The sequence below is a fragment of the Microcaecilia unicolor genome, chromosome 2 (assembly GCF_901765095.1).
Source record: "Microcaecilia unicolor chromosome 2, aMicUni1.1, whole genome shotgun sequence".
NCBI classification, from domain to species: Eukaryota; Metazoa; Chordata; class Amphibia; order Gymnophiona; family Siphonopidae; genus Microcaecilia; species Microcaecilia unicolor.
In genome coordinates this window covers 554,288,694-554,312,909 of record NC_044032.1, presented here as the reverse complement: position 1 = coordinate 554,312,909, position 24,216 = coordinate 554,288,694, and the positions used below count along the sequence as shown (strand labels likewise).

At 42.2% G+C, this 24,216-nt stretch overlaps 1 protein-coding gene across 9 annotated transcripts in view; it reads right to left on the bottom strand.

Moving 5' to 3' along the window:
- The window catches only part of FIP1L1 (factor interacting with PAPOLA and CPSF1), a 337,219-nt gene that overhangs the window by 159,400 nt on the left and 153,603 nt on the right, over positions 1-24,216 (bottom strand). For 5 of the 9 annotated variants that reach the window (XM_030191378.1, XM_030191380.1, XM_030191381.1 and 2 more), the window contains exons 9-10: positions 19,360-19,425; positions 1,458-1,557 (exon numbers count right to left, since the gene is read on the bottom strand). In XM_030191378.1, the coding sequence (XP_030047238.1) occupies positions 1,458-1,557; positions 19,360-19,425 (166 nt within the window). The remainder of the gene's footprint in view (positions 1-1,457; positions 1,558-19,359; positions 19,426-24,216) is intronic. The other 4 variants (XM_030191384.1, XM_030191387.1, XM_030191385.1 and 1 more) reach the window with 2 other exon arrangements.

The following is a 24,216-nucleotide window of genomic DNA, read 5'->3' as shown; positions in this document are numbered from 1 at the left end:
CCATGCAATCTACCAGTTGTAAATATTCGGAATGGGCAACATAAAAAAAAAAGAAGTAAATTGAAATGAAACAATGAAGAGGAATCAAATAAATAACTGAGTTGTTTAAATTAAAAGATTTACACTATAATCCTAAATCACTTCTACATATAATTAAGAGACTCCTCCCCCCCCACCTGCTTTGCTATTCTAGACTGCCTAAACATATTTATCACCTTTTGAAGAAATTCATCCAAGGCAGTGTACAGAGATAAACTCTGAGGGACATATTTATGAGTCTAAATCTGTGAGCCAGGGACTCTGTGATTCGTGCTATGTCAGGTTTTAGATCATCAATCAAATCACAGATGACAGTATATTTATTTATTTTTTCCAGACCTAGCATTCAAACTTTTTGAAATACCTTGCACAAATGGCAGATGACTTAACACACTATCCGGTCTGTCTAAAAGCCAGGGGTAATTGTCCATATCTACCTTGACCTGTCACAGCTTGAACAGTATGTAGAAAGGTAAAATAGATACATTGCTTTTAGAGATTCACATGTTCAGCCCTGTCATTCAATTTAGAAAGCAACTCAAATCTTATTTGTTCAAGATTGTTTTCCAGTCAAAAAAGTGTTTTTATTATTTTTGTTTTATGATCTGGTTGTAAAATTTATGTCTGCCTTTTTTTAAGTAGACTTATTTCTGTTCTATTTATTGATTTTAACTTGAGTATGTTTTATTGTAACCCGCCTAGAACAGTAGGATAGTGTGGGATAGAAATTTTTTTAAACAAATAAAATGAGTGAGAGAAACCTGTACAATGATTTTTCAGTTTAATGGTAGGCAATCTTCTTTCATACATGAAAGCCTATTTAGTTTAGATTCTGATTATAAACAAATGCATTAACCAGGTATGACTACAGCCCATAGTTTAAAACAGTTCTTCTGGATAGAGGTCAGATACTTTAACTGCTTTGGTTGTAACACAGAAAAGTGGTGTATTACATGCATTGTTCATACCCTTTTAGTCCTAAATCCTGCTGTGATTAAAGATATCTACAGAATGTTTATTCTCTGTTGCTGTTCTGTTTGGGGGTTTGACAGTCAAACCATTTTGAGGGTATAACATGGTTCTTCCTCTGGTAACATTACAGACATTAACGAATGACTTTAAGCCATCTTCCATACAGTCTTTTCAATACCAACAGATTTGCCTTTGATTTGGATTAAGCATTTCATTATTTATTTTTGATTCTTTATATTTCATCCAACTCAGAAGATGTAAATTTATTAGAAGTATAGATGGTGATCAAATGCAACTTTCCACTTCAACATCACTTATTGCTGATATACCTAAATTCTGAAGATAAAATTTTCCAAAGATTCAAATGGAACCCTGGGTTTAAAAAAGCACAGCTGTCAAATTTTTTAAAATTAATTTATACACTAAGAAACTCTGTAATACAATACCTGAATGTTGCTGTTTTCATTGGCACCACGCCGTCTTCCTTCTACTCTGGTGATCATGGTGGTCTGTCCTAAGACATCTATTGTGCCAGAGAGTTTCCTACTTTATAACAGAAAGAAAGACAACATAGGCAAGTGATTTTTGGAGATCTTTACAAGAAATAGAGTACACTGAACAATATATTTCTACAACTTGGGTTGGTTTCGGGGTGCTGTGAAAACAGTAATCTCAATACTCTGGATCTATTAATGACATCTACTGGTCAGTTTCAAATGATGAGAGCATGGAGTTTTGTTACATTTGTACCCCGCGCTTTCCCACTCATGGCAGGCTCAATGCGGCTTACATGGGGCAATGGAGGGTTAAGTGACTTGCCCAGAGTCACAAGGAGCTGCCTGTACCTGAAGTGGGAATCAAACTCAGTTCCTCAGTTCCCCAGGACCAAAGTCCACCACCCTAACCACTAGGCCACTCCTCCACATGACACCATTTCTCTCTTCTCAACATCAGGATGTGGCTATAGCATCTTACAATATGAGTAGGGAAGGCCAAAAGGGAATACCACCTTGAACTACACATAACGGTGATAAAAGGACTAAAGCTTTGCAGAGATACAATACAGAACCAAAATAAAAGGTGTGAGGAACAAAAGCACAAGAAAAACACACTTAAATAGGAAAACCAATACAAGATTTTAAACTGAACAAATCTACTTGTTCATGTCTAATCGGTCAAATTCTTGGAACACTTGTTGATTTTGTCTTCACACATCTCTTTAGCCCATAACATTTGATACCTAAAAGTATTTAGAACGCAAAACAAATACAGGACCTTTATCATTCAAACTGCAAAACTGTGGGATGTACTGATCAACATGGGCTACCATCATCTTGTGTTATTTCACCACTAAATCATGCTATTTTAGCACAGGTCCCATTTTATGCAGTAAGACCTAGTTAGTAATAATTGGGGTTAATAGTAAAATAACCCATCTTAACACAGACCACGCTGATAACTTCCGCACCTAAGTTGCTTACCTGCTATTCTTTGTAGACAGCAGAATAATCAGCCACAAAAGAGGATGATTTCATTCAATGTATTTAAAAAAAACTGTAATAGGTTTTTCTTGCAAGGGGGAGGGGAAGCCGTGTTTCTAAATGAGTTAATTTTCTGCATACCATTCCAGTAATAAATCTCACTTCTAAGCCAGGATATGCGGAGTATGACAATCTCTCAGAATTACTGTGCGCCATACTACTTGTGCCAAAAACAGCTTCCTTACAGAGTTCACAGGAAATCAAGATTCACTTGGAAGTTCTTTATCATCAAGCTGCTGGCACTCAAAACAATGTGTGGGGTACCCCATGTAGCTACCAACACTATGTGGGCTCCTTCAATCGATTATTTCTGTTGATACCTTTCACAGTATCAACATCAAAGTGCTGTACAGTCTAGAGAATCTACCCCCCCCCCAAAAAAAAAAAATAAAAAAACAAACAAAACAAAAAAAAAAAACCCTGAACAACACAGCAAAACTAGAGACAAGGATGAGAAAGTAAAATATTGCACAACAATAAATATCCAGGACAGGGGGCACAGAAACAAACAAGATAAAAGAACAGAGGACCCAATACAAAAAGGGACAACCTCAAAACCATTCAACAGCCGGAAAAGGCTAGTTCAAAGAACTAGCTTTTAAGCCCTCTCTTAAATCCAGTGAAGGAAAGCTCTTCACAGAAGTAGGCCAGCAAGGAATTCCAAAACATAGAAGCAATGTAAGAGAAGCAAGCCTGATGGGAGTAGTCAAACCTAAAGGAGGGAATAGAAGTTACCCTGAGAGGATATAAGGGTACCACAAAGGGGCATAGACGGATGACAGCAGAATCCCAGTAGCAAGTAACAGAATTTTGAATGTAGTTCTACTTGCAATAAGTAACCAGTGTTACTCTTTTAGGAGAGGCAACATGGTCTTGCATTTAGCATTATATAAGAGTTTAACTGCAGTGTTCTGAAGGAGCTGGTCTATGTAGATGAACCTTCAGAACTGCCACCAGTAAGAATTTACAGTAACTAAGCCTGTTCAGACAATTATAGCAGTAAAAACGAAATAACAGTACACATTATGCATAGTATATTACTTACAATTGGATAGGTCTCCTGAAAGAATGGAAACTACATTTGTTATGGGGAAAGTAGCACAATAGTGCAAATCATAGTTTTTTTTGGTCCCTTCTGACTTTTATTAAGGCTTTCATAAACAGGTGTATCTGGAAGATATGCTTTCCAAAAACTTGTCCTCCAGCGTGAGGAAGACAGAAAAGCTACAGCACGCTTCCAGTTCAGAGGGGTTGTATATAGAAATATATTAGGTGTTTCAACACAAGAAAAATGTTTGAACCTTGCTGCACTACCATTTAGAGCATTCAGTACTACCCAAGTTTCTAATAAACTAATATGGTAAAATTTTTCTTTATTAGACCAGTGTCCTTTACACTAAGGCCCTGCATGTGAGCATCTCAGCCAAAGGTAGAGACATCTGCTCTCATAACAATTTGATGTGGAGGAATTTGGAATGGTATACCATGTCAGGCTGGAATGAGTAAGCACAAGACAAAGAGTCTCTGAGCTGACCAATGACACAGATGCGTTCCAATTTGTCTCTTATGGCCCAATGCTCAGAAGTAAACGTGGGTGCTAGAGGCCATTAGTGCATGCATATACAGACACATAATGCTCAGAGACCCTTACCATGGGAAATGAGATTGCCGAAGACCAGCACAAGTAGCATACTAATATAGACAGATGACTTATCAAGGCAAGTACATCTAGAGGGAGTGCAGTCCTGCTTCCACTTCCTCTCTATTGCCAGTTTTGCAGCTTAGAGTTTGTATGAGGTCTACAACAATATTATCAGCTTTCTCCTCAAACCCAACCCACAAGTTTGCCCTAGCATCCGCTCACTAATCATGACCTTCCCCTACAATTCTTGGATTTGTGGGAAATCCCACCACATATGTTCCACTGTGACCTGAATCCACATTTCCTTCAACAAAGCCCTATTTGTGCTCAACTATTGTTCCCCTTTTCACTTCTTTGTCAGGGGTACAATATAGTCTATCCATTAACATATACTGCATTTGTCTAAAACTAGTTACTAGTGAATATTTATGGGTGTAACTGTGTACTCTAGGCCAATATCATCTTTCTCATGGGATCCAAATTGATTTTGCCACTCCTAAATATGCTTGTTATAAGCTTCATGATCCACCTGCAGAAGCTCCTTCTATACCTTCGAGAGTAGTTTTCATTTAGTTTGCTGTTTGAACAATAGGTCTTCTAATCCTGAGGGTTTTCGTGTAAAATAACATATAGCTTCTTTATATACCAGGATCTAATCTGAAAGTACTGACAGAAAGGAACATCACCCCCTATCACTTCCTACAATTGTTGAAGTGAAATCATTGACCAATCAACCAGAAGATCTTTCCACACAGTAAGTCCTAAGGCTTCCAGTTTCTTTATGAGGGGTAATGAATACGCAAAGAGGGGTGTGTAATCCCTCACTCCTCTGTGAGGAAAAAGCCTTCCCTGAACATTGAACTTCTGTTTAAAAAGTTCCAAATGTTGTAATAATGACTCCAGAAAGGAATATCATAGCCTGGGATGGGTTAAATCCTTTTCTGCACCCTCCCCGCCACCATAGTCAAACACCAAGGTATTACCAAGGACCTCCATTTCCATCATAGGGGATGGGACAACTTTCCAATGAGGAATGGCTAAAGTGGCTAGGGCTCTTCAGCTTGGAGAAGAGATATGATAGATGTCTATAAAATAATGAGTGGGATGGAACGGGTAGATGTGAATCGCTTGTTTACACTTTCCAAAAATACTACAACTAGGGGGCACGCAATGATAGGTCTGATAGATACGGACAGAGAGAGGGATCTTGGGGTGATAGTATCTGAGGATTTGAAGGCGACGAAACAGAGTGACAAGGCGGTGGCCGTAGCTAGAAGGTTGTTAGGCTGTAAAGAGAGAGGTGTGACCAAGAAAGGGGGTGTTGATGCCCCTGTATAAGTCGTTGGTGAGGCCCCACCTGGAGTATTGTGTTCAGTTTTGGAGGCCGTATCTTGTTAAGGATGTAAAAAGAATTGAAGCGGTGCAAAGAAAAGCTACGAGAATGGTATGGGATTTGCGTTACAAGACGTATGAGGAGAGACTTGCTGAACTAAACATGTATACTCTGGAGGAAAGGAGAAACTGGGGTGATATGATACAGTCGTTCAAATATTTGAAAGGTATTAATCCGCAAACAAACCTTTTCCTGAGATGGGAAGGTGGTAGAACGAGAGGACATGAAATGAGACTGAAGGGGGGCAGACTCAAGAAAAATGTCAGGAAGTATTTTTTCACGGAGAGAGAGTAGTGGATGCTTGGAATGCCCTCCCGCGGGAGGTGGTGGAAATGAAAACGGTAACCGAATTCAAACATGCGTGGGATAAGCATAAAGGAATCCTATGCAGAAGGAATGGATCCTCAGGAGCTTAGTCAAGATCGGGAGGCGGGGATGGTGCAGGGCAGACTTATATGGTCTGTGCTAGAGCCGGTGGTGGGAAGCAGGACTGGTGGTTGGGAGGCAGGGATAGTGCTGGGCAGACTTATACGGTCTGTGCCAGAGCCGGTAGTGGGAGGCGGGGCTGGTGGCTGGGATAGTGCTGGGCAGACTTATACGGTCTGTGCCCTGAAGAGCACAGGTACAAATCAAAGTAGGGTATGCACAAATAGTAGCACATATGAATTATCTTGTTGGGCAGACTGGATGGACCATGCAGGTCTTTTTCTGCTGTCATCTACTATGTTACTATGTAATGAAGCTAGAGTGGTAAATTTAAAACTACTACTATTACTACTACTACTTAGCATTTCTATAGCGCTGCCAGGGTTACGCAGCGCTGTACAAGTTTAAACATGGGGAAGGACGGTCCCTGCTCAAGACAGCTTACAATCTAAAGGTAACAAACTATGTAGTCAGTGTAGGTATCATGAATGGGGAAGGTGGTTAGGCACCAAAAGCAAGGGAGAAGAGACGGGCTTTGAGTAAGGACTTGAAAATGGGCAGGGAGGGCGCATGGCATATGGGCTCGGGAAGTTCCAGGCATAAGATGATGCGAGGCAGAAGGCGGAGTCTGGAGTTGGCGGTGGTGGAGAAGGGTACAGATAGGAGTGATTTGTTCTGAGAGCGGAGGTTACGGGTGGGAACATACGGGGAGAGGAGGGTAGAGAGGTAATGGGGGGCTGCAGATTGAGTGCACTTGAAGGTCAATAGGAGAAGCTTGAACTGTATACGGTAGCGGATCAGGAGCCAGTGAAGCGACTTGAGGAGAGGGGTGATATGAGAGTAACGGTTCATGCGGTAGATAGGTGCAGCGGAATTTTGGACAGATTGAAGGGGGGATAGGTGGCTAAGCGGGAGGCCAGCGAGGAGAAGGTTGCAATAGTCAAGACGAGAGGTAACAAGCGAGTGGACGAGGGTTCGGGTGGTCTGTTCAGAGAGGAATGGGCGAATTTTGCTAATATTAAAGAGGAAGAAGCGACAGGTCTTAGCTGTCTGCTGGATATGGGCAGAGAAGGAGAGGGAGGAGTCGAAAATGACTCCAAGATTGCGGGCTGAAGAGACGGGGAGGATGAGGGCGTTGTCAACAGAGACGGAAAGTGGGGGAAGAGGAGAAGAGGGTTTGGGTGGAAAGACAAGGAGCTCAGTCTTTGCCATGTTCAGTTTCAGATGCCGGTTGGACATCCAGGCAGTGATGTCTGAGAGGCAGGCCGAAACTTTGGCCTGGGTTTCGACTGTGATGTCGGGAGTGGAGAGGTAAAGCTGGGTGTCATCAGCATAGAGATGGTACTGGAAACCATGTGATGAGATCAGCGAGCCCAGGGAAGAGGTGTATATCGAGAAAAGAAGCAGTCCAAGGACAGATCCTTAAGGAACCCCAACAGAGAGCGGGACGGGGGTGGAAGAAGAGCCATTAGAAAATACTCTGAAGGTGCGTTGGGAAAGATACGAAGAGAACCAGGAGAGGACGGAGCCCTGGAACCCGAATGAGGACAGTGTGTCAAGAAGTAAATTATGATTGACGGTGTCAAAGGCGACAGATAGGTCGAGGAGGATGAGGATGGAATAGTGACCTTTGCATTTGGCAAGGAACAGGTCATTGCAGACTTTAGAGAGTGCTGTTTCTGTCGAGTGTAGTGGGCGAAAGCCGGATTGAAGCGGATCGAGGACGGCCAGAGAGGAGAGGAAATCAAGGCAGCAGCTGTGGACAGCGCGTTCAAGTAGTTTGGAGAGGAAGGGTAGGAGAGAGATGAGGCGGTAGTTGGAGGGACAGGTGGGGTCAAGTGATGGTTTTTTGAGAAGTGGTGTGACTACAGCGTGCTTGAAGGTGTCAGGGACAGTAGCAGTGGAGAGAGAGAGGTTGAGGATGTGACAGATTGAGGGGTTAACTGTAGGAGAGATGTTGGTAAGCAGATTGGTGGGAATGGGATCAGAGGAACAGGTGGTGCACTTAAAGGAAGAAAGAAGGCGAGCAGTTTCCTCTTCGGTGATCTCAGGGGAGGAGGAGAAGGAGGCCAGGTTAGGTTGGTTGAGGGAGTGGGTTAAGAAGTCACAGGGAGGAGAAGGCCTGGAAGTGAATCCAAGGTTTATCTTCTGCACTTTATCGCGGAAGTAGTCAGCAAGTGTTTGAGGAGAGAGTGAGGGGGGGGGGGGGGGGAGCGGAGGGCACTTTAAGTAGGGAGTTGAGGGTGGCGAAGAGGCGACGAGGGTTGGAGCCAAGAGAATTGGTTAATTGAGAATAATATTCCTGTTTGGGAAGGAATAGGGAGGACTGGAAGGAGGATAGCATGAATTTGTAACGGATGAAGTCTGACAGGGTGCGAGATTTCCTCCAGAGTGGTTCAGCAGATCGGGTGCAGGAGCGAAGGTAATGGATGCAAGGGGTTAACCAGGGCTGAGAATTAATGCGCTTAGTGGGGCGAGAGACAGATGGTGCTAGGGTATCCAGAGCAGTGGAGAGGATTTCATTGTAGGTAGAGACAGCCGTGTCGACAGATTCAGAAGACGAGATGGAAGGGAAGAGATTGGAGATGTGAGAGGATAGGGTAGGGGGGTCGACAGCTTGGAGATTCCTGAAGGCAGTGGTTATAGTTGGGCGAGGGGGAGGGTGATGAAGTGTGAGGGTGATTAGGTGATGATCTGAGATAGGAAGGACTGAGGTGCAGAAATTGGAAGGTGAGCAGGAAGAGAAGAGGACGAGGTCGAGACAATGGCCATTACGGTGAGTAGGGGTGGTAGAGCATAGTTGGAGGTTAAAGGAGGATGTCAGAGTGAGGAATTTAGAAGCATAGGAGTTGGAAGGGTTGTCAACATGAATGTTAAAATCACCGAGAATGAGGGATGGAGATGAGGGATCAAGAAAGATGGTGAGCCAAGCGTTGAAGTCAGTAAGGAATGAAGAGAGGGGCTTCTCAGGGGGGCGGTAGATGACTGCAACTCTGAGTGGTGTCGGGTAGAATAGACGGATGGCATGAGTTTCGAAGGATGAGAAGCAGTGAGACTGTGGCAGGAGGAGGGGTTGGAAACTACAAGAGGGTGAGAGAAGAAACCCAACGCCTCCACCGCGTGCATCTGGGCGGGGAGTGTGGGAGAAAAGATATCCTCCATGGCATAGGGCTGCGATTGAGGCAGTGTTGTTAGGGGTTATCCAAGTTTCAGTTAAAGCGAGCAGTTGAAGGGAACGGGAGATGAATAAATCGTGGGTGAAGGAGAGTTAGTTGCATACTGAGTGGGCATTCCATAGGGCACACGAGAAGGGGAGGGAAGCGGGAGGGAGAAGGGGAATAGAGATGAGATTGGAGGCATTCTGGGATTGGTTACGTGGATATGGAGAGGTGAGGGGGACCTGGATTGGGATTGACGTCACCTGCGGAAAGTAGGAGAAGGAGTAAGAGAGTGCGGAGAAGGGTGGGGGAGGAGAGTCGACGAAGATGACGAAGACAGGATGTGTTAAGGAGGAATGGGGATGGGTTAATGGTGGGGAGGAAGTGTAGAAGGTTGAGAGCTAGGAATGATGAGGGGGCAGGAGAGCTGGGGAGGTGGTGGGGGGTGGGGGGAGGTAGGGTAGGGTAGGGGAGTAATGAGCAGGACGGGAGGGGACAAGGGTGGGCAATGAGTTCCTGAGGTAGACAGTGGAAGGGGAGGGGGAAGAGGTTAGGAAGGGACAGGGCGATGAATAGAATGTGTATAGGGGCCATATATACGGCTAAGGTGGATGTGGGTAGATGTGAAGTGACTAAGGTGATAGGAGTAGAGGAGGAGGCAGGAATGCTAGGATTGGGACAGCAGGCAACAGCTAAGGCATAGGGAGTGATAGTGTCTAGAGGAATTCAATCAGCAGTTAAGATAGAGTAAAGGAATTCAATCAACAGTTAAAGTAGGTATTCGATATGCATCAGAAGTCGAGGTAACAACTGGAGCAGGTAGCTGGAACAGGCAGGGAGAGGCTGGACGAGCTGGATCAGGCGGGCTGGAACAAGCTGGAGCAGATGACTGGGACAGGCAGGGATAAGTTGGATCCGACGGCCTGGGACAAGCTGGAGCAAGGTGGATCCGACGGACTGGGACAAGCTGGAGCAGGTAGCTGGAACAAGCGGGGAGAGGCTGGATCAGGTGTACAGGAACAAGCTGGATCAGGTGGGCTGGCACCGCTGAAGCAGAAGGACTGTAGCAAACAGGGAGAAGCTGGATCAGGCGGGCTGGAAGAAGCTGGAGCAGATGTCTGGCACAAACAGTGAGTTGCTGGGTCAGGCGGATTGGAACAAGCCGATGCAGATGGACTGGGATGAGCTGGATCAGGCGGGCTGGAACAAGTTGGAGCAGATGGCTGGCACAAGTTGGAGCAGATGGCTGGAACAAACAGGGAGAAGCTGGTTCTGACGGACTGCGGCAGGAGCAAGCAGGGAGGAGCTGGATCCGACGGACTGCGGCAAGCTGGAGCAGGTAGTAGGCGGGCTGGAACAAGCTGGAGTAGATGGCTGGAATAAACAGGGAGAAGCTGGATCCGACGGACTGCGGCAAGCTGAAGCAGGTAGCAGGCGGGCTGGAACAGGCCGATGGATCAGAGTAGACAGGGAAAGCTGGATCGGCGGACTGGGACAAGCTGGGACAAGCAGGGAGAGCTGGATCCGGCGGACTGCTGGAGCAGGTAGCAGGCGGGCTGGAACAGGCCGATGGATCAGAGCAGGCAGGGAAAGCTGGATTGGCGGACTGGGACAAGCTGGAACCGCTGGACTGGAGCAAGCAAGCAAGCAGAGAGAAGAGAAGATGGCTTGGGTGGACCAGGGAGAGCTGGATCGGCGGACAGGGACGAGCTGGACCGCTGGACTGGAGCAAACAAGCAAGCAGAGAGAAGAGAAGATGGCTCGGGTGGACCAGGAAGAGCTGGAGCAGGTGGGCCGCTCTCAACATGTAATTAAACTCTGGAATTCACTGTCAGACAATATAGTAAAAGCAGTTAGCTTAGTGGGGGTTTAAAAAAGGTTTAGATAGCTTCCTAAATGAAAAGTCCAAAAGCCATTATTAAAATGACATGGGGAAAATCCACTGCTTATTTCTAGGATAAGCAGCATAAAATGTATTGTACTATTTTGGGATCTTGCCAGGTACTTGACCTGGATTGGCCCTCTGTTGGAAACAGGATGCTGGGTTTGATGGCCCTTCAGTCTGTCCCAGTATGGCAATACATATGTACTAGTGTAACTCTCTATCCCTTCATAATGGCCCTTCATGGATTGCTGCTTTACAATATAGAGATTTGGGAGACCCATCCCTTCTTCCTTAAGTTGGCTCAAACTACACTAATTTTGGACCCCCCCCCCCCCCCACCCTTTCAAATAAACTGGGATAACATTGTATTCCATTTTTAAACTGCTTTTTGGGGATAAAGAGAGGCAGCTGTACAAACAGGAATAAAAATTAAGGGAGGATTATCATCTTTATCATAGCCACCCCATCCCACCAGGACAGCATCAATGACTTCCATTCCTCTAGGTTGGTATGATTCACTTCTGTCAGAGATGTGTAATTAAGAGCAAATAACAGATTTAAATACCGAAAGTTAGTGTGCACTTCTCTCAAAGGGAATTCCTCTGAGATCGCCCTTATCAAGGAAATGAAAATTAAAGCTTCAGTCTTACCTTTAGCTTTAAACCCTGAGAGACTAGCAAATCGATTCATCTCCTCCATTAAGAGGGAGAGGAAAGCCCTTAGATTCTGTATAAAAATCAGAGAGTTATCCGTGTATAAAAGAATTTTATGTTATTCCCCACTAGTACAAACAGGTTGAATTGCCATATTTTGCCTAATATAGGAAGCAAAAGGCTCCAAAGCCAACACAAACAGCAACAGAATTTGTTTTCTAATCATCTGTTAGTATGCAAAAGAAGCGATCCATTCAGGGGGTGATAGGGTGGGATTTTCTTTAGTCTTAAGCTTTCCTATTCTAATCTATTCTGAAAACTCCCCTGACTGAAGTTACCAGGGGTTAACAGTTTACATAATTATTTCTGTTAAGTTCTCAACCTCTCTCAATAGGAAAATTCTCTAGCACAAAGTCTAGTATTTTAGCTATGAGCTCTGGAGCCAGTCAAACCCCCTTTTGCCTACCTACCAACTAGGACTTCGAACGTTTATGATTGCACTGGTGAGGCCTCAAGTATATAGAGAATAGAGTTTTTTTGAAGTTAAGATAGTTTAACTTCTTGATTAGTCACGAAATCCTGTAAGATAGTAAAGCGTTTGAAGCATGTAACAGTGATCTTTCATGAAGGTCGCTGCTTCACTGCCCTCCTAATCAAAAGATCCTCTCTCATGAATAACACTTTAGAAGTGTCTCATTGCAGATATTTGAAGTCTGAAATTCACAGGCATGGCAGAACCTCTTGATACTGTACTGAAAACATCATAGTTTGAAAGTATTAAGTGCATTCCATATTCCTTTCCTTGACTCAATGGGTGAAACTTGTCAAAACTCAAGACCTTTTGCAAAATCGAGTGCATCTGCTTGATCACATAGATCTAATGAGAAGCTAGGCAGAAGTTATATTATCCTGAAAATAAAAATATGTCAAAAAGGTCCAAATTCTAGGAATCATATGCAGGTGGTACGAAGGAATGATTCAAAAAACATTAAAAAATGCCATACTGTGTCAAACCAAAGGGTTCATCATTCCCAGCATCCTATTTCCAATAGTGACCAATCCAGGTCACAAATACCTGGCAAGATTCCAAAAAGTATATTTATCCCCTGTTGCATACACCCAAGGACAAGCAGTGGCTTTCCAAGTCTACACGGTCAATGATGGCTTATGGATATTTCCTCCAGGAATTTGTCTAAACCATTTTTAATTCTAGCAGTGTTAACTGCTTTTACCACATCCCCTAGTAGCAAATTCTGCAGTTTGAGTGTTTAGTGAAAATTATGTTTTTATTTTAAAAGTACAACTTATTAGCTTAATGGAGTATTCCATAATCTTAGCACTATTTTCAATGGTAATGGCTTCCAATTTATCTGTTCTAACTCACTAGCGATTTTAGAGATCAAACAAAGAACATAAAAATAGCCATACTGGGTAAGACCAATGGTTCATCTAGCCCAGTATCCTGCTTCCAACAGTAGCCAATCCAGGTCCCAAGTAACTAGCAGAAACCCAAATTGTAGTAACATTCCATACCACCGATCCCAGGGCAAGCAGTGGCTTCCCCATATCTATCTCAATAACAGACTATGGATTTTTCCTCCAGAATATTGTCCAAACCTTTTTTAAAACCCAGAAATGCTAATCGCTGTTACCACATCCTCCGACAAGTTCCAGAGCTTAACTATTCATTGACTGAAAAAATATTTCCTCCCATTTGTTTTCATGTAATGTCATTGAGTGTTTACTGATCTTTGTACTTTTTGAAAGCGTGAAACATTGATTAAGTTTTCGTTCTACATCACTCAGGATTTTGCAGACCTCAGTCATATCCTCCCTCAGTTGTCTCTTCTCCAAGCAGAGGAGCCCTAACCTTTTTAGCCTTTCCTCATATGAGAGGTGTTCCATCCCATTTATTATTTTGGTCGCTCTTCTTTGAACCTTTCCTAATTCCACTATATCTTTTTTGAGATACAGCGACCAGAATTGAATGCAATACGCACGGTGAGGATGCACCATGGAATGATAGAGATATTATAAAATTCTGGATCTTATTTACCATCCCTTTCTTAATATTTCCTATCGTCCCATTTGCTTTTTTGGCTGCTAAAGCACAGTGGACAGAAGATTTCAGTGTATAGTCTACAAAGACACCTAGATCTTTTTCTTGGGTTCTAACTCCTACGGCCGACCCTAGCATCAGGTAACTATGGCTTGAATTATTCTTCCCAATGTGCACCACTTTACATTTGTCCACATTAATTTCATCTTTATCATATTTCTTCTCAGTCTCTTCTCCAAGTTAAGAGCCCCAATTTGGTTAGTCTTTAATCATTAAGGGAACTGTTCCATCCCCTTTATCATTTTAGTCACCGATCTATTTCCTCTATGTCTTTTTTTTCATGGGGTAACCAGAACTGCACATAATACAGTTCTCACAAACAGCCTGCTGTCCTCGGAGAATACCTGCTACAGGTAACTTCGCTTTCTCCGAGGACAAGCAGGCTGCTTGTTCTCACATGTGGGGTATCCCTAGCATTCAGGCTAATTCAAAACAATGAACAGTGGTCAACTGGGCCTCGAAACAGCGAGGATGTAACAAAGATTGACCTGAAACTAAAAACAACTAACTGAGAGTGCAGCCTTGAAAAGAACAAAAAGGGCCTAGGGGGGTGTAGATGGATTCTAAACCCTGAACAGATTCTGCAGCACTGACTGCCCAAACCGACTGTCACGTCAGGTATCCTACTCAAGGCAGTAGTGAGATGTGAATGTGTGGACTGATGACAACGTTGCAGCCTTGCAAACCTCTTCAACGGAGGCTGACTTTAAGTGAGCCACCAATGCAGCCATGGCTCTAACATTATGAGCCGTGACATGGCAATCCAGAATCAGCCCAGCATGAGCATAAGTGAAGGAAATGCAATCTGCAAGCCAAATTGAGATTGTGCGTTTTCCGATGGCGACTCCCCTCCTGTTGGGATCGGAAGAAACAAACAACTAGGCGGACTGTCTGAAGGGCTTCGTCCGCTCCATGTAAAAGGCCAATGCTCTCTTGCAGTCCAAGGTGTGCAAGCTGCTTTCGCCAGGGTGGGCATGAGGACGGGGAAAAAATGTTGGCAAGACAACTGACTGGTTTAGATAGAACTCTGACACCACCTTCGATAGGAACTTAGGGTGCGTGCGGAGGACTATTCTGTTGTGATGACTTAGTATAAGTGGCATCCACTACTAAGACCTGAAGTTCACTGACCCTACGAGCTGAAGTAACAGCCACCAAGAAAATGACCTTCCAGGTCAAGTATTTCAGATAGCAGGAATTCAGAGGCTCAAAATGAGCATTCATCAGCTGGGTAAGAACAACATTGAGATCCCATGACACTGGTGGAGGTCTGATAGGGGGCTTTGACAAGAGCAAACCTCTCATGAAGCGAACTAAAGGTTGTCCAGAGATAGGTTTACCCTTTATATGGTGATAAGCACTAATCGCACTGACGTGAACCCTTACGGAGTTGGTCTTGAGACCAGACTCTGACAAGTGTAGAAGGTAATCAAGCAGGGTCTGTGTAGGACGAGAGAGGATCTAAGGCCTTGCTGTCACTCCAGATGGCAAACCTCCTCCATTTGAAGGAGTAACACCTCTTCGTGGAATCTTTTCTGGAAGCAAGCAAGACTCTGGAGACACCCTAAGAAAGACCTAAGGAGGCAAATTCTAAGCTCTCAACATTAAGGTCGTGAGAGCCAGAGACTGGAGGTTGGGATGCAGAAGCGACCCCTCATTCTGGGTTATGAGGGTTGGAAAATACTCCAATCTCCACGGTTTCTCTCCAGATGAAGAGGGAACCAAATCTGATCATGGTTCCGCAGTCTTGCTTGAGTTTCAGCAAAGTCTTTCCCTACTAGAGGTATGGGAGGATATGCATACAGACGGCCTGTTCCCCAATGTATGAGAAAGGCATCTGACACTAGTCTGTCAAGGGCCTGAAGCCTGGAACAGAACTGAGGGACCTTGTGATTGGTCGGAGTGGCAAAAAGATACACCGAGGGGGGTGCCCTACGCTCAGAAGATCTTGCGGGCAACGCCCATATTCAACGACCACTCGTGAGGTTGCATTACCTTGCTCAGTCTGTCGGCCAGACTGTTGTTTATGCCTGCCAGAGTGGCTTGGAGAAACATGCCGTGATGGTGCGCCCAAAGCCACATCTGGATGGCTTCCAGACACAGGGCGAGATCCGGTACCCCCCTGCTTGTTGGTGTAATACATGGCAACGTGATTGTCTGTCTGGATTAAGATGATTTGGTTGGACAGCCGATCTCTGAAAGCCTTCAGAGCGTTCCAGATCGCTTGCAATTCCAGGAGATTGATCTGAAGACCTTTTTCCTGAAAGGACCAGGCTCCTTGAGCGTGAAGCCCATCAACATGAGCTCCCCACCCCAGGAGGGATGCATCCGTCGCAGCCCTTTTTGTGGCGGAGGAATTTGGAATGGTCGTCCCATGGTCAGATAGGATCGAATCGTCCACCACTGAAGAGAATTTCGAATGTCGGTGGACAGTTGGATCATATCCTCTAGATCATCCGCAGCTTGATACAACTGGGAAGCTAGGATCCATTGAGCTTATCTCAAACATAGACGTGCCATGGGCGTTACATGAACTGTGGAGGCCATGTGCCCGAGAAGTCTTAACATCTGCCGAGCCGTGATCTGCTGAGACGCTCGAACTATGGACACCAGGGACAGAAGGTTGTCTGCCCTTGCCTCGGGGAGATAAGCTCGAGCTGTCTTCGTGTCCAGCAGAACTCCAATGAATTCCAATTTTTGGACTGGGGCGAGATGGGACTTGGAGTAATTTACTATGAATCCCACTATCGATCGAGGACGCCCATGTGTTAGGCACGCCTTCGCTACGCCTCCAACACGCCCCCGAGAACTTTGGTCGTCCCCACAACGGAAAGCAGTCGAGGACGCCCAAAATCAGCTTTCGATTATGCCGATTTCGGCGACCCTGTAAGAAAGACGCACATCTTGCGATTTGTGTCGAAAGATGGGCGTCCCTCTCATTCGAAAATAAGCCTGCATGGGTCTCATAGAAGCTATGCAGACTGATACTCCAGATGCCGGTGCAGCCCGTGATGTCGATGCCAACAACCTCGATGCCGATGTCAAGGAATCGGACCTGGCTCCAAACATTTTCTCGCATTGAGCCTCTCTGGACACCTGGGTCCTCTTCTTCATCTGAAGACAGAGGATACAGTTAACCGGGTTATGGTTGGTCCTTAAACACTGAACACAACAGGAATGGGTGCCTTTGATAGAGATGGTCCAATTGCACTGGGTACAGAACTTGAAGCCACTGGGAACTTTTGTGAACATGAGCAGAAAAACTTCCACAACAAATCAAATGAACTGGTGGTGCCTGAAAAAGGGGCAAGGCACCAGAAAAAGAAAGGGAAAACAAGGCTTAAAGGCAGCCTAATGATGATGATGGAAAATAAAGCAAACTTAAAACATGGAAAAAAGAAACTAAAAGAATACAGGGGGAAACAAGGAGGGACCTGTGAACGGGAACACGAAAAATAAGGCAAAAAGCAGTGTGAGAAGACAGCAGAAAAACTTCTCCTCACTGCAGTAGAAAAATTGCAGTAACCTCGCTTTCACAGTGGGCGGGAAGGCACTCGTGTATGCATGGTGGAGCGGCTCCTGTGCTCCATCAAGCTCCATTTTTTCAGCTTGTTACAAGCTCCAGACTGGGCAACGCAGGATCGCATTACCCAACTGCGAGAATTAATGGACTGCTTGTCCTCGGACAATTAAAATATTCTTGGTCTTATTTATTTATTTTTTTGTTACATTTGTACCCCGCGCTTTCCCACTCATGGCAGGCTCAATGCGGCTTACATGGGGCAATGGAGGGTTAAGTGACTTGCCCAGTCACAAGGAGCTGCCTGTGCCTGAAGTGGGAATCGAACTCAGTTCCTCAGGAGCAAAGTCCACCACCCTAACCACTAGGCCACATTATCCTCCCATTCGTTTCCTAATATTTCCTAGTATCCTGGTTGCTTTTTTGGCCACCGCCACACACTGGACAGAAGATTTCAGCATATTGTCCACAATGACATCTAGATCTTTTTCTTGGGTGCTGATCTCCAAGGTGGACCCTAACATGAAGTAATTATGATTTGGGTTATTCTTACCAATATGCATCACTTTGCATTTGTCCACATTAAATTTCATCTGCCATTTGGATGCCCAGTCTTCCAATTTCCTACAGTCTTCCTGCAAGTTTTCACAATCCACGTGTTTTAAAACCTTGAATAGTTTTGTGCCATCTACAGATTTAATCACCTCCCTTGTTCCAATTTCCAGATCATTTATAAATATATTAAATAGCACCGGTCTCAGTACAGATCCCAATACTTTGCGTCTGCCCACATTAATCTGCCATTTGGATGCCCAGTCTTCCAGTTTCCTAAGGTCTTCCTGCAATTTTTCACAGTCCGCATGCATTTTGACAACTTTGCATAGTTTTGTGTCATCTGCAAGTTTAATCACTTTAGTTTCAGAATTTTTGTAAGCTGCTAAGAAGTCTAATCCAATGGACCAGATAGCTTATGATTAATAAATTTGAAAATTGAGGGCTGTTGAGAACTCATACATCGTTATCAGGGAACTCCATCAGCACACTGCTGTTTTTGGTGTTAAGAGTGTGCCTCTATATATGTTTTTACTTTTATAGTTAGGTGTTTCAGTTGTTGAATAGTGAAATGTGAGTTCTGAACAGCCAACAGTGGTTCAGTAACTTTCTAGAAAGAGACAAGGAAGCCTCTTTTCATATTCTCTATGGGAACAGAGTCTGATTAATAAGACATATGAAAACAAACTTTCTGAAATGGCACAAAATGAAACACAATTCTGTCCTTAAGTTTAGTTACTCAAATTTCTTAAAATCTTAAACGGAAGCTTTTTTTTTTTTTTTTTTTGGCCTAGTAGCCTTCTTCTGCTCCTTTGGACTTTCAGATGAATTATAGTCTTTCCCATTTCCACTTTGAACTTTATTTGCAGCTACCTATACTTTCTCCTTTCTAGATCCCGATGCAAATGCGCTACTAGCCAAAAACTAAGTAGCAAAATTGTGCAATTCTTACAGCTCTTTTCTAGGAGAGCTGGAACAGATCCATTAGAATGAAAATGTACATGAGATCCACTTATTATTTCATGTTAAGACATAGTAAGGATAACCAAATTCTAAAAGGGAATCAAGGGTTCCTTGTTTTTTAAACATTATCTTGTGCTTCAGCAAATTTAAGTTGTATCAGAATACTTCACGGTTCAAACAGAATGAATGAAAGGCTGTATAATGACTAGATGCAATTCAATTATCTTTTCTGCCATAGTTTACATAATAAATATCCCCTACCATTCCTGAAATTAGGCAAAATAAATACTTCAGGGACTTGTGAAATTCCAAAAACATAGTTTAAATTCACTGAAATATCTGTTATTTTGTTTCATATAAAAGGAGTGGAAGGTAATCAAGAGAGTGGTATTTGATGACAGAAGCACTATACATTTTCAAAATCTTTTGGAAAAAATCCATGATGCAGATGTATTCTGCATATCTGACAAAAGTATAAAATGCTTTAAGACTCTACCTTTGGTACAAGAGGACACCTCTTTGATCTGGTGGGGAAGGGAAAGCTCCTTCTACTAGAGGGGTTCTAAAGGACACAAAAAGAGAAAGTAAAGTAGATTCCTCCATTCATATTTAGATATGGAGGCAGATAAATGTGCTTGTTATTGGTTATACAAACATTTTGCATTGTAAAGTATTCTAAAAATTCAAAACACCATATGTGATAAAAAGATCAATTTTAAGTGGTTCAGTCACTCAGGACTATTGAGGAACTTCTATGCTGACACCTCTACGATATACACATACTTATAAACAGTTTTTTTTCTCCATAACCACAAACCTTATCTGAAGATTCATTTAATTTTCCTAAAAGCCAAGTGAAAAAAAGGCCACATTCACAAAGGAAGGTTAACACTGTATTATACCTTATAGATCAAAACAAATTATTTGTCTAACTTCTTAATCATGTTCATTTTTTTGTTTCTATTTTATGTTCTCCTGCTGAGGTCCTTTGCTTCACAAGCATTCTTTTTTCCAATTCTGTTGCTTCTTTTTATACCTATGCTCAGTGTCTCTATCTTCTTCAAGTCTACCTTGTTTCCCCTGGTTCTGTTTTCTCTATTTTGTTTCATCCTCTCTTTTCCCACTGTTCTTCTTTTCCTTCCCTGCTCTGTAGTCTCCTCCACCTGTTGCCGATAGGCTGTCTATAAGGTAACTTTCTCCCTGGGCGTTTCTCTCTCATTCTATATACATATGTTAAAAGCGAGGCACGATATCTGTACTAAGTCAACTAAACCCCGTTTTTTTCCCCTTTAATTATTAAGGAATGCCTTCTCAATCATTAAGAAAGGCACTGTTACCTCCACACTTCATATATTTAAATATCATTCCTTTTCCAGGGGGGCTATGAGTACTTGTCGGGTATACATTTTTTCAACTCCTGTTTATTCATTTTGTAGGCACTTACAACTTAAACATTGCACGATTGCCATATCTACAATTTGGTAAGCCCTTTTCAATGATGTTTTTTCTCCATATATATACATATTGCTAATTATAGCAATAACGTTTGTAGCCATCATACATATTGAGATTAGACAAGCCACTCTATTCTATCAGTACCACTATAATTATGCAAAACATATATAATTAGTTCTTACAGCTTTGGATATATCTGTATGTATATGTATTTATGTGTGGACACATATGTCCATTACTACTTTAAAAACATTTTATTTTAAAAAATTGTTCACAATATATTTTCATATTATATCTCTTATTATGTCTGCTTATATTTTGAAAATTGGTTGGCATTATGTTGGCTTATATTTGTTATTATATATATATTTTCTAAGAATTTTTAAACTTACTGGAGCTGTTTCTATGACTATTTGACGGTTGCTGGAACATTACAATTTTACACAGTTCATTGAATCAACACAACTGTTTGTAAAATTAACATTTTATCATTATTATTATTTTTTAATTTCTTATATATTTGAAGTTAACACGATGCTGTCATTATTTATTTTGTATGTTTATTTTATTGATGTATTTATATGTTTTTATTAATAGACCCCTGAGGCAGGCGCCTTTTTGGCGCCGAAACACGGCCCGTGTCGGGTCTTTGGCTTAATAAAGTATAAGGTAACTTTCTCCCTGGGCGTTTCTCTCTCATTCTATATACATATGTTAAAAGCGAGGCACGATATCTGTACTAAGTCAACTAAACCCCGTTTTTTTCCCCTTTAATTATTAAGGAATGCCTTCTCAATCATTAAGAAAGGCACTGTTACCTCCACACTTCATATATTTAAATATCATTCCTTTTCCAGGGGGGCTATGAGTACTTGTCGGGTATACATTTTTTCAACTCCTGTTTATTCATTTTGTAGGCACTTACAACTTAAACATTGCACGATTGCCATATCTACAATTTGGTAAGCCCTTTTCAATGATGTTTTTTCTCCATATATATACATATTGCTAATTATAGCAATAACGTTTGTAGCCATCATACATATTGAGATTAGACAAGCCACTCTATTCTATCAGTACCACTATAATTATGCAAAACATATAAATATAATTAGTTCTTACAGCTTTGGATATATATCTGTATGTATATGTATTTATGTGTGGACACATATGTCCATTACTACTTTAAAAACATTTTATTTTAAAAAATTGTTCACAATATATTTTCATATTATTTATATCTCTTATTATATGTCTGCTTATATTTTGAAAATTGGTTGGCATTATGTTGGCTTATATTTGTTATTATATATATATTTTCTAAGAATTTTTAAACTTACTGGAGCTGTTTCTATGACTATTTGACGGTTGCTGGAACATTACAATTTTACACAGTTCATTGAATCAACACAACTGTTTGTAAAATTAACATTTTATCATTATTATTATTTTTTAATTTCTTATATATTTGAAGTTAACACGATGCTGTCATTATTTATTTTGTATGTTCTATTTTATTGATGTATTTATATGTTTTTATTAATAGACCCCTGAGGCAGGCGCCTTTTTGGCGCCGAAACACGGCCCGTGTCGGGTCTTTGGCTTAATAAAGTACTCCTGTTGTCTCATTCTTGAAGGCCCAGTGTTGCTTTTTTTCTTTTGGTTTCTTTGATTGTATACTGTATTACCCTCTCTGTCTGTACTAAACATAAAAGGAGTGCCAGCAATGGCTGGGAGCAAGTAAAAGTAGAAAGCTCTGTGAATGTATGCACTCTAGCATTCTGATGATAATACTTATGATTTTGCTGTAAGTAGGACTTTAATTGTGAGAGCACCACAATCCATAGTCTGAAATAAAGTCTAGTATAAGCCACAACAGCTACTTATCCCACCAAAGGTTTCTATATATTTTCAGTCCACCTTAGTTCCCAATTAGAAAAATGAACCCTCTAAATACAATTATTTTCAAAATGGAAGCTAAATGATGCTGCAAAGAGCTATGTGGTAATGTTGCTCTCATAAGGCAACATCTTCTCCTTTCCACACCCTCAGACAAATGACCTGTCACAGTAGGCTCGGGACATGAGGTGCACTTGTACTTTGGCCAGCACTTTTATATAAAATCTTAATTCCATTTTAGCACAATAGCTATGCATTCTGAAGAAAATATGTACTGCTCAAAATTTAACAATCAAAGTGAACATGGCCAAGACTGAGCTTCTTATATTTCCCCCTAAAATAATTTCACCTCATCCATTTCTCTATTTCTGTGGATAATATGGTCATTCTCCGTCTCTCCTTGACTGGTAACCCTGGGAGCAGTTTTGACTCCTTTCTCTCTTTCTTTGCACATATGTAACAGACTATTAAAAACTGTCATTTCTTTCTTGATTTCACTACAAAAGTCATCCTCTCCTTTCTGAACACTTTACCAAAACCCTCATCCACACTCACATCGCCTTCCTGCTTAGACTACTGCAACCTGCTCCTCACAGGTTTCTCAATGAACCATCTCTCCTCCATTCAATCTATTCAAACTTCTGCTGCACGACTTATCTTCTACCAGTTTTGCTACACTCACATAATTCCTCTTTTCATGTCACTTCATTGGCTCCTTATCCATTTTCCCATACATTTCAAATTTCTCTTACTGAGTTATTCTACAGCTCCTCAGTATCTCTTCTTTCTTCTCTCTCCCTATAGGCCTCCTCAGGAACTCCATTCATCAGGTAGGTTATTTTTATCTGTCCCCTTCTCCTCCAACATCAACTCCAGACTCCAATCCTTCCAAGTTAATGCGCCATACATCTAGAATAGACTTTCAGAGTCAGTAAGTCATGCTCCCATCTCTGGTCCTATTTAAATCCAGGCTAAAACCCAACTTTTTAAGGCAACTTTTAAACCTTAATCCTTTTTTGGCCAATTTATCTCTTTTTTAAATGAGATGGGTCTCCATCAATATATTCTCTGTCTGACACCGGCCATACATTTGATTTAGTCCTCTTGAATTTCATTTTCCCCTCAGGTAACTTGTATTCCATTTTCGTGGTCCAATCATTTTTTAATGTCCCTTCTTTTAAGCATCTCCTGGGAATGCTCAGTTCTGGCTTGGCCTCTGCCTACAAGAATCATATAGCAATCACGTCAGCTGAATCGCTTTAGTTTGGACGACTGCCCATGGTTCTCCAGTTTTTATCTTGATAACTTCTCTATATTACCACAAGATCAGGCATCCAGCTGGAATAGTTTTATTCAATCTGGTTTGGATTTTTTTGCAGCATTTCACAGTTATTTGTAATCAAACCTAGACAGCTCCTTCGTACACACAGCAACAGTGCCTGCTTAAACATAGGATCAGACGTGCTGAATGGAAAACGCCAAAACTATTTAATATTTGTAAACATGGACTCTACTACTATAATTTTTGTTTGACGGTAACAAAAATTAATTTATGCCTCACATTACTGCTGCCTTTAACAATTCCAAATGTCTCTTTCAAATACTCTCACAGCTCTGTTATAATGTTCCTAGGTATCTGTCCATCATGGCATCTTCCCCAGACTCAATGGATCAATATTTTCTAAATCAAGTTCAGCAACTTCACAATTCCATTTCTCCCCCTCTGACAGCTTCAGTCCTAGACACTTCATCAGCTGCCACTATACTTCCAATTACCGGTTCATTCTCTAGTAGGTGGGACATGTTCACCACTGTAACCTCCTTGTTTCTTAATGATACTTTATCCTCTATGAGACTGACCACATGTTCACTGAACCTGCTTCCTTTATCCTGACTAAAACCTTCAGCTTCTGATCTTTTGCCTATGACCCTCTCTATTATTAATTGGAGTCTCTAATTAGGTACAGTGCCATCCATCTAGAAAGACATGCTAGTCTGC